Here is a 10973-nt window from a genome sequence, read left to right as displayed (position 1 = left end):
CCGACTCCCAGGACTTTTTGAGCCTCCACGATTTCTCAGGCCACCAGTCTGTCTTTCTTGAGCATCTCATCATCGAGCACGTCTCTCTACCTGTATTGTCAGTACGAGGTACGAAAAATACGCTTCGCTTCGCATCTTTCGCGCGCGACATGACGCGTTATGTTCGCGTTGTTCAATTCGATTTGATGCGTTCCATACCACAACGTTTGTGTCACATTCGTGCAATCGCGTATCCTTGTTCAATCTGCACATCCCGCGCTGCCAGCCTCTGTAGGCCGTCTCTCGACTAACGAACAAAAGTTCACAGTGGTTTTGCAGAGTGTGTGAGTTGACCTTCTTGACCAGGTCGAGAGACCAATCAAACTGCCAGTGGTGGTCGTATCTTATTTTCTTACGTTACCAATTGTTCACTCTAGATTCTCTGTAAAGTCCATGTTCCACAGATTAGAGACTGGCTGATTGCCAAACCAGTTTCCAAGAAACATCGACATATCATCCATTTCTGAACCATCGAAGTTCGGCACTTGAGGGTCGGGCGCCTCGGCCCAATTCACAGCTTGTGTGATAGGCATTGATTGAGTTCCTGTTGGAAGGTTATGATGAAACTCCTGCAGGTCTTGTTGTGGTATAACCACCATATCTTGTTGTGGATTGTACGATCCGACAAAAATCGAACGTCGCTCAACGAATGCCTTGGCTAATTTGCAGAAAATCTTGCATAAGCAATAAACTTGCTCTGATTGCTGATTGAGATTTTTCAACGGTTCCAATGAAATTTCAGTTTCTTCTAGCAATCTGACATCTTCTCGATTCGACGATGCGATTGCATGCAGAAAAACCACGATCAATGGTGTCCACGATGCGTAGAGTAGGATCCAGGCGACATAGCTGCCCAGAATTTCTGCGTCGCCATACGACTTGAAGGATGGGAAGAAGTGAAGATGTGCTTGTAGACTTTTCTTCGCAGCCTCGTAACATGCTGACGTAATCTCGACAGAGGTATTGCTTGGTGTTGCAGCGCGATGCATCGTTGTTACCACTGAGTAGTATACAACGTCAAACGCTCCGTAGATTATGAAGAAGAACGTAGGCAAATATGATGAACTCGAATCAACCTGCACATGTTAGAAAGTTGTCCCGTCCAGATTCTGGTAGTCTCACCTTGATCCACTGCTCATACCATCTCTGCAATTGCGGGGACAACTCATTGATGACCTGCGCTTTGACCTCGGGTGAGGTCTCTAGAGCTTGCCGCGAGTATAGTTTCTCGTAAATTAAGCCTTGCAATCTAGATATTTCGACCATGGCCAAGGCCGCTTTGTCCCAAGGTGCAATACCAGGGTCTGACGAGCAGCAAAAGTACTCAGCGTCAATGTCATTGTCTTGCAGAGTCGAAGAATAGCCCATATTCAGAGACAAATTCTTATCGACCATGTAAAATGTCCAGAATACCTGCCGCTTGTCCTCGGCGAGTTCAACGGGATCGTTCCTCAACGAGGCCTTTCTATGATATCCCAGATTAAGAACTTGCCTACATCCTGTCGAGGCAAATGTCCATGCTAACAACGGCTTTCCTTCTTCTTGAGCTTTCAGCATCGCGAGCATTAGGACCTTTGTACTCTCTAAACTTGGATGTGTAAACACCTCGTACGTCTCAACACCAAGGTGGAAATTACGTTCGGCTTGATCATGATATGCTTTCAAATCATAGTCCTTGCAAGCTCCATAGCTACCCTCGAATAGAAGTTCCTTGATCATGTAGAAAATCATTCCATTCATTAAGGTCAAGGAGGCCAGCGTCACTGGTTCGGTAGGAAAGTAGATTTGTTGACATAACCTTTCGAGCTGTTTGTGATCCCTAAATGCATAAGCCAGGAATAGAGCAGATATTCTCGTCCTAAACTCCTGTAACAGAGTGAGTACGAACTGTGCAGGTAAAAGCTGAATTTCAGGCAGTGCTCTAGGAAGTACACTAGTGCCCAGTCGCAGATCGTGCTTGATTATGCCAAAGCCAGCTGGTTTAACAAGATTCCGTAAGGAGCTCAGCGCATCAACGACTTCGGCAGAGCCTGAGAGTCGCTCTAAGGAACGACCAGCGGCCTGACTGGCCTGAATAGCTTGACTTGTGAACGAGGAGGCTCCTTCAAATGCAGTGGGTGTCGTTATTTGGGATCGGCTGACGTCCGAGCCTGACGACAACCCTGATTCCGGAAGGTTGTTTGGCGAGACTGGTGTGAGGCGCAAAGTTTTGATTGCATCTTCGATGCCGGTAAGTCTGTCGTTGATCTGTTCGATCTGCTTCTCGTAATTGGCAGACAACAGTACTCTTGATCGTTGCCCTGTAGTCTTTGCCGCTGGTCTACAGTTGATGCCAGAAGTCTCGCAGTTGGAGCAAGGATTCTGTCGATTGCAACGGATCTACAGTATATGGTTAACATAGTTGGTACCTGCTGAGGCTAGTCAGAACGCACCTTCCGTATGCGACAATTCTCGCACTAGGAATGCCATGCTGTCAGCTGTCGTTCTGTTCGCAACTCCAGCTACAGCGATAACAAGATGTTCATACCGCTTTAGGGAGGATAGGACCTGATGTATTTGTTTCAATCTTACTTCCAGCATCCGCTTCCATGATCGCGATGCGGTTCGGGTCCTGCAACTACCCGCGGCCTTGCTGGTCAAGTCGGGGCCATTTCATGGTCATAAGTCGTCCGTGGCTGGATTTGCGATCGCACTCCCGAATTTTGACCTTGCGCATCAACTATGTTGCCTGGGAAGGCTGTTGAGGAATCGGTCGTTCGCTTCCCGTGGGCCCCGGAAAACCAACCAATCATAGAGCTTATTTGTGGTTGTGGAATTCTTCTCTTACGCCGTTCGTGCTTGGTGGTGCACGCCTGTTCAAGCTGGGCGAAACCAAGCTCGGTACAAGCAGCCGAACGTGGAACCGAAGTCGAATAGTAGATTTGTGAACAAGATACGAACCACAGTGAGTATGAGAATGAACAGCCTCTCAAGTCCACATCTTGGCCCAATCTGCCACTCCCGCAACTGAACGTCATCGTTCTCTCCTTGTGATGAACGCCGCTAAAACAAGCTTGGAGCTGCTTGAAATCCGGCAAAGTTTTCACTCTTTTTGCGGTGAAGTTTGAAAGTGGTTGTATGCACATACATTTTGAGAATGTAGCCGATAGGGCGAAACAAAAATGCAAGAATCATCGTCTTCCAGGTCTCGAGCAATTACCCTATTCGCAGGTGCCACTGATACAAGTACAGTAAGCCAAGAGAGAGGACTCGTGGGATGGCTTGAGCTTCCGTATTTCAGACATGCGAATACGTTTTTAGTACTATCATAAGCTCGCACCATCGTTGACCACGCGTGCCGCGCATAGCGAATCAGGCGGAATTTTTTTTTCGAGAATAGCTCACTAACACGATCGAGACATCAATGAGTATATAGTTGTTTGTCATTCTGTGCCACTTCTCGATGCATTCACACAAACTATAGCCACAACGATGACCGAGCGAGAGATCACGCCACTTAACGAGAAGCCACAAGCCATTGATATTGACCAGGACCAGCAGGATGAAAAGACAAAAGAACCTAGTGCTGGCTTCAAGGACTACCTCAGAATCTTCGCATACTCTGATAAATGGGATTGGATACTCAATGGAATCGGTGCCCTGGCTGCCATCGCCTCTGGCGCCTCTTTGGCATTGATCAATGTCGTGTTTGGTGGTTTTGTTACATCTGTCCAGAACTTCACTATATCTGGCGAGAGAGCCGACTTTCGCAGATCGATCAACCAGTACGCTCTCTATTTCGTGTATCTAGCCATTGCTAGGTTTGTCTTGACGTATTTCTATACTGTGGGCTACACCGTCTCTTCCACAAGGATCACAAGATCACTCAGACGCCGATATCTGAGAGCTACACTCTCTCAAGATGTAGCATTTTTCGATGAAGGCAATCATGGTTCAGTGTCAGCTCAGATTGTCACAAACGGCAACATGATTCAGCAGGGCATTGGAGAGAAGTTGGGCCTGACCATACAATCCGCCTCGGCCTTCACTGCAGCATTCATTGTTGCTTTTGTGACCAACGCGAAGCTGACAGGTGTGTAATATCTGTATTGGCAGACACAAGCTAACAGGCTGCTGTCCAGGTGTCACCGTTTGCATAGTTCCTGCCATCATCATCGTCACCGGAATAACAGCAGGTATTGATGCAGGTTACGAGACCGAAATCCTAAACACATATGGCCAAGCCGGATCATTCGCAGAAGACGTTATCGCAAGCATGCGAACTGTCCACGCTTTTTGGGCTCGACCAAAACTGGTAGCCAAATACGATGAGTTCTTACAGAAAGCACATCGAGTAGGGGATAAAAAGTCGCCAATCTATATGGTTCTCTTTAGCAGCGAGTTCTTTTTCGTCTATGCTGGGTTTGCCCTTGCGTTTTGGCAAGGTCTTCGTATGTACAACTCTGGGGAGATTGCAACCCCTGGAACTGTGGTCACAGTGCTTTTCTCTGTTGTCGTTGCAGCGACAAGTCTGACTCAACTCGCCCCAAACATCATCACTTTCACTAGCGCGACTTCAGCAGCATCTGTACTTTTTAAAGCTATTGATCGAGTCTCCGAAATCGATCCATTGTCACAGCATGGGGACAAACCAGAGAAGATTGAAGGGTATATACAACTCAAGAACTTGAGTTTCACTTATCCCACACGGCCAAATGCACCTGTATTACACGACTTCACGTTGGAAGTACCTCCTGGTAAGGTTACAGCGTTCGTGGGCGCCAGTGGATCCGGAAAGAGCACGATTGTTGCTCTACTAGAACGGTGGTACAATCCAGATGGTGGCAGCATTACTTTAGATGGTCGGCCGATAAGGGACTTGAATTCACGATGGCTCAGGACCAACATCAGGCTAGTACAACAAGAGCCAACCCTTTTCATGGGCACTGTCTTCCAAAATGTAAAACACGGACTGGTGGGTACCAGGTGGGAGCATGCACCCGAGGCCGAACAACGGGACTTGGTCATCGAAGCATGCAAACTTGCGAATGCTCATGATTTCGTTTCTGAGCTGCCTCAGGGATATGACACGGAATGCGGAGAGCGTGCTGGTTTGCTATCTGGCGGACAGAAACAACGTATCGCCATTGCCCGCAGTGTCATTTCACAGCCAGCAGTCCTTCTGTTGGATGAGGCCACCAGTGCGTTAGATCCGCATTCAGAGGGTGTCGTACAGAATGCACTGGACAAAGCTGCAAAGCAACGTACAACAATCGTTATCGCTCACAAACTAGCCACCATCAAATCAGCCGACAACATTGTTGTATTGTCGAAAGGTCGCATCATCGAGCAAGGCACACATGAGTCATTGTTGGCTAAAGACGGTGCATATGCAAAGTTGGTCAAGATACAGGATCTGGGCAAAGCGGCTGAGCAAGACACTGACGACGAAGACGAAGAAGACTCGGTTTCGAGATCAGGATCGCATAGCCTCGGACTCGAGAAGACACTCACCAAGATCCCTAGCCACGATGTTCAGAGAGTAGAGGCCGAAAAGGATCGGGACAATTACGACTTGCAAAAGCCTGTCAGCATGGTTCAAGTAGTATATAAACTTATCATCGAGCAGCAAACCCTCGCCATACCCTATATCATTACGATAATTGGCTGCATCATTGGAGGTGCTACGTATCCGGCTCAAGCGCTCCTCTTCTCCAATCTTCTGGATGTATTTCTACTTCCTCAACCACAGCGTACAGATCGGGGCAACTTCTTCGCGTTGATGTTCTTCGTCGTCGCGCTCGGCAATCTGTTCTGCTATGGGATGATGGGTTGGTCTACGAACACTGTCGTGCAAGAGATGACGCACCGATACCGACGAGAACTCTTTGATTCGGTGTTGAAACAAGACATGCGTTTCTTCGATCGACAAGAAAATACTGTGGGTGCTATTACAAGTCGGTTGTCGTCCAATCCGCAAGCGATCACCGAACTTATGGGCTTCAACATCGCCTTGATTTTCGTGAGCCTTGTGAACTTGCTGGCTAGTTGTTCTCTTGCTATCGCATATTCGTGGAAACTCGGACTGGTCGTCGTCTTTGCTGGATTGCCACCACTTGTCGTGTCGGGCATTATCAGGATGCGGCTTGATTTGAAGATGCAGAATGACAATTCCAAGCGCTATGCTAGCAGTGCAGCTCTCGCAGGAGAGGCAGTCACTAACATCAGAACAGTTTCGTCTCTAGCTCTTGAAGAGACAACCTTGCAGCACTTCGAGGAGAGACTACGAGATGTCGTTCGGAAGACTATTTCCCAGGTGCTGCACATATACATATGGTTCTCCTTGACACAATGCGTGGAGTTCCTCTTCTTGGCCCTAGGATTTTGGTATGGTTGCACCTTACTGATGAATGGTGAAATTACTCAGAAGCAGTTCTACATTACGTTTGTCGGTACTTATTTCAGTGGTCAAGCAGCATCTCAATTCTTCAGCTGGAGCACCAGTATCACGAAAGCTAAGAGTGGTGCGAACTACATCTTCTGGATACGAAAGTTACAGCCTGTCATGAGCGAAACGCTTGAAAACAAGCACAACGGTCCTTCACCTGACGACCAGCAAGCACTAACGTTGCACGATGTCAAGTTCTCCTACCCTCTTCGACCTGATGCACAAGTCTTACGTGGTGTTTCACTAAAGACTTCTCCCGGGCAATTTGTGGCTCTCGTTGGAGCATCGGGTTGCGGTAAGAGTACGATTGTGGCAATGCTGGAGCGTTTCTACGATCCTGTTACCGGCATGATTACCCTGGACAGTTCGAAAGTGGCCTCGAATATAGCATCACAGTCGCCACGCTTGTACAGATCGATCATTGGTCTTGTTCAGCAAGAGCCAACCTTGTATCAGGATACAGTTCGCGAGAATATCGCGCTAGGTGATCCCAACAATGACGCATCGCAGAGACCTACTGAAGAGGCGGTCATCGATGCATGCAAGCAGGCCAATGCCTGGGAGTTCATATCGTCTTTGCCTGAAGGATTATCGACGATGTGCGGCTCGCGTGGTCTTTCGCTCTCTGGCGGTCAAAGACAACGTATCGCTATCGCCCGAGCTTTGATCAGGAACCCTAAAGTCCTGCTGTTGGATGAGGCCACCAGTGCTTTAGACACCGAGTCCGAGAAGATAGTCCAAGCGGCTCTTACCGAAGCGTCGAGTCAAGGTGGTAGGGTTACGTTTGCTGTTGCTCACAGATTGTCAACTATACGGGATGCCGACGTGATATGTGTTTTCCTGGGAGGTAAGATAGTGGAGATGGGTACACATACTGAGTTACTGGATCTCAACGGATTGTATACCAAGATGTGTGCTGCTCAGAGTTTAGATAAACAAGTATAGACGCGTGGTCTCTAAGTCTGCTCAATATAGAACTTTCAGCCTCTCCCACGTGACAGCGGAATTTTGATGCTGTTCTCCTCATGTATATGTGCGTTGCTTCACATTCTCACAACACAGTATTTTGAGATGAGAGACTAAAGTGTATAGCTTTCAAGTTTCGGAAAGAAGAGCTGCCATCCGCTTCACATCGGAGTGGGCCCGACGCTTCGGGATATGGACGGACACTTTTATTCCGACCACTAGTGAGTGAATCTAACACCACAAACTGTGTACTCGCAGTCGAACACAGATGGCTTCTCTCTTGATAGTGTGCTGCGATACTCTCGACGAATTCTTCCCGGAAAATGAGAACAAATGATGCCGATGTCTTACAGGCACCAAAAGGCACATTGACACCTGCCAACGATTCACCCAGTCCGAGCTCACCGGACATTATCTCCCCCGAGGACAAGAACAACCCAATACCAACGAGCAAAACACGAATCCTGCTTGGGAAGATATTTTGGACACCACCATGGTGTAGATATGACCCTAATAGTCCACCTCAGTTCTCGCTATTTCAAAATGTGCTCTTTGCTTTTGCTGGAGCGTTAGTAAGCACGTCCCGTATATACTACAGCACGCTCATTCGCTGTACAGGTTCACCGTTGCCAACCTGTACTACAACCATCCAATCCTGAACATATTGGCTAGGGACTTCAATGTCTCCTATATCGAGGTCTCGCGAGTTCCTACACTAGCCCAGAGCGGTTATGCTGTTGGACTGCTGCTCATCTGTCCCTTGGGCGATCTGTTTCCTCGACGACCATACACCCTCATTCTTGTCTTCTTCACGGCGACATTATGGTAAGTCTTTCGGTCACTACCAACCACTCATACCTACACGACCACCTTCCAACAATGAGGCTCGCCAAGCTGACAACTTCACAGGATAGTGCTGTGCGTCACGTCTTCATTCACCATCTTTCTTGCCATCACCTTCGTAACTGCCATCACGACAGTCACACCACAGATCATGCTTCCTCTAGTGGGTGAACTGGCACCACCGAATCGACGCCCTTTGGCACTGAGCATCGTGGTCTCCGGCAACCTCCTCGGTATCGTTATAGCACGCATCCTCTCTGGCGTGGTAGCACAATACACAGCCTGGCGCAACATCTACTGGATCGCTTTATGCCTTCAATACACCATCTTCATCGCCTTGTACCTGTTCATGCCGGCATATCCAAGCACCAACCCCCTTCCACCAGGCAATCGCCTCAAAGCTTTTGTAAAGGAGTACCCGAAGCTGCTCTTCAGCATCCTACAGTTGGCATTCCGCCACCCAGTTTTGGTGCAAGCAGGTCTGATCAGCTTCTGTACAAGCGGCGCCTTTACATGCTACTGGACAACACTGACTTTCCTCCTCTCATCACCACCGTATTCACTGCCTCCCACCCCTATCGGCCTGTTCGGACTCATTGGTGTGGCAGGCATATTCCTAGGCCCTCTGTACGCAAAATACCTCATCCAACCCCTCAAGATACCACTCTACTCAGTCCTAGTCGGCGAAGGGGTCAATCTCATCGGCTGCTGCATAGGCACATATACAGGCACATTAACCCTCGCTGGCCCCATAATACAAGCTTTCGGTCTTGACGCAGGTCTACAAATCACACAAATCGCCAATCGAAGCGCTATCTACGGCGTGGCTACAGACGCGAGAAATCGAGTCAATACTGTGTTCATGCTGTGTACGTTCTTGGGACAAATCACGGGTACTAGTGCTGGCAACGAAATATACGAGAGATATGGAGGGTGGACAAGTAGTGGGAGTTTGGGTGTCGCGGTTGTAGCATTCAGCTTTCTTGTTGTGATGGCGAGAGGACCTCACGAGACAGGGTGGATTGGATGGTCAGGCGGATGGGGGAAGAAGAGTAATGAAAGCGTGGAGGTGGAGAAGTCGGAAGCAGACAGGGATACTAAGGAAGAGGAGAAGAACGTAGCGAGACTAGAAAAAGATGGTATCTGGGACGAGGAGAACGGCAGTCCCAAGGAGCTGCAAGATCTAGAACAGCTGAGAGTCCCTTCTCGATCAAGAGACCGAAGGTTTCTGACGAGGCAGCAGAGCCATGGTAGCGATGGACATGTCATATATGGGGACGATAGATCTAGATAGTCGGATCTGTGGGCAACACACGCAACACACCAGAAAATTCAGCGTGCTCCAATAGAGCTTATATTTTCGTGCACTCCGAATAACACCATGCCATAGCCGCGCCTTTACTTTCTCACCCTAGTCTATGCAAATCGACATCAACACCGTTGTTGCCCGGTATCAACCATTCCCTAACAGAGAAAGAACATAGAAGAGTCCCAACACTGGAGCTGGTAAAATAAGATGTGCTTTTTTGTTTGTGTTCCCTCCAACGCCACGCTTTTAGTGCTTAGCAGTAACAGCTTCTCCAGTCACCTTTTCGACCCACTCCTTAGCAATATCGCCGAGCGCAACCTGCAAGTTGTTAGTTACTGGTACAGGGAGGAAATGAAAGCGAGAAAACGTACCATGCACACGGTCTGCCAAACACCAAGACCAATTCGAGGCGCAACACCTCGGTAGAGACCCCTAAGACCACTCTGACCATAGATATACCTCAGCGTCTTGCCGACCGTCAAGTTCTTCGGCCTATTCGGATCATCCTTCTTACTCTGCATTTCCACACGAATGACCTCGATCGGCTGATTCCACGCAGACAAACCACCACCCAGAGCTGAAGCAGTGATCTTCTCCAAGCCAGATAACCTCTCTCCATGCTCCTTGTTGGTCATCCTGCGAATACCAGTCTCAGCAAGTCGAGAGAGACCAAATCGTGAACCCCAGTTCGTGACTTGTCGAATAGCGACGGCATTGACACCCTTGTTGATACCTCTGATACCCTCCTTTTGGTAGATATTCGCGAATGTCGCCCATGTACTCGGTGGCTTGACGCCCTGAGCAGCGAGTTTGTGCTGTGTGATTTCCACCGTCTTCATGCATGTGCAGAAACCCATTGTAGCGTAGGCTTGGGCGAGACCACCGACCATACCGCCTGTGATGCCGGCTGTGAAGTTTCCTGCGCCAAAGGTTTTCGCACGGTATTCAGCTTCGGATGCGACGAAGAGGAGGACGGCGCCTTTTGTTGAGGCTTCGATCCAGGCCCAGGGGATGAGGCCCTGATAGTCTGCAGGTAATGTGTTAGAGTGTGCTCAGCACGTTGATTGTGATATTTGACTTACATCCGAGAATACCACCTCGACCCCATACCCGCGACATGGCGCTGACGAAGCCGTCGCTTCGGTTCGCAGCCATAGTGGTCTTGACGACCTCTAGAGGTTGACCGAGCGTTGTGACTTCAAACATGTTCAAACCAGCACCCAGCAGGAGATTGCTGAATTTCACAGGCTTCTTCTCGATGTAGCCCGGCGCCGGGGTTGTCAGGAGGTTCTGGTTGGACATCGTGGGTACCTAATATGTGTATTGTCTACCCTGACCAAGGGAGTTGTAAGGTCTTGTCGCCTACTTTGCTCTGCAATCGAGACACGG

General features: G+C 48.9%; 4 protein-coding genes across 4 annotated transcripts; 2 read left to right on the top strand and 2 right to left on the bottom strand.

Annotated features, from left to right (window-relative positions):
• Positions 1-407: 407 nt before the first annotated feature.
• Positions 408-2629, bottom strand: LTR64_004316 (uncharacterized protein; the record flags this gene model as incomplete). Its single annotated transcript, XM_064898663.1, has 4 exons — positions 408-1115; positions 1162-2418; positions 2472-2495; positions 2567-2629. The coding sequence occupies 4 exons, from the start codon at positions 2627-2629 to the stop codon at positions 408-410; spliced, it is 2052 nt and encodes a 683-aa protein (XP_064754620.1).
• An 881-nt stretch (positions 2630-3510) lies between these two features.
• On the top strand, positions 3511-7411 carry LTR64_004315 (uncharacterized protein; the record flags this gene model as incomplete). The annotated part of the gene is made up of 2 exons (XM_064898662.1): positions 3511-4111; positions 4161-7411. The coding sequence occupies 2 exons, from the start codon at positions 3511-3513 to the stop codon at positions 7409-7411; spliced, it is 3852 nt and encodes a 1283-aa protein (XP_064754619.1).
• A 344-nt stretch (positions 7412-7755) lies between these two features.
• LTR64_004314 (uncharacterized protein) lies at positions 7756-9569 on the top strand (the record flags this gene model as incomplete). The annotated part of the gene is made up of 3 exons (XM_064898661.1): positions 7756-8000; positions 8051-8257; positions 8342-9569. 3 exons carry the CDS (start codon positions 7756-7758, stop codon positions 9567-9569), a joined length of 1680 nt encoding a protein of 559 aa, XP_064754618.1.
• A 261-nt stretch (positions 9570-9830) lies between these two features.
• Positions 9831-10886, bottom strand: YHM2 (Mitochondrial DNA replication protein yhm2; the record flags this gene model as incomplete). Its single annotated transcript, XM_064898660.1, has 3 exons — positions 9831-9902; positions 9956-10611; positions 10667-10886. The coding sequence occupies 3 exons, from the start codon at positions 10884-10886 to the stop codon at positions 9831-9833; spliced, it is 948 nt and encodes a 315-aa protein (XP_064754617.1).
• Between the last annotated feature and the right edge of the window lie 87 nt (positions 10887-10973).

The sequence above is a fragment of the Lithohypha guttulata genome (assembly GCF_036872675.1).
Source record: "Lithohypha guttulata strain CCFEE 5908 chromosome Unknown scaffold_3, whole genome shotgun sequence".
NCBI classification, from domain to species: Eukaryota; Fungi; Ascomycota; class Eurotiomycetes; order Chaetothyriales; family Trichomeriaceae; genus Lithohypha; species Lithohypha guttulata.
This window is presented reverse-complemented; position numbering and strand designations above follow the sequence as displayed.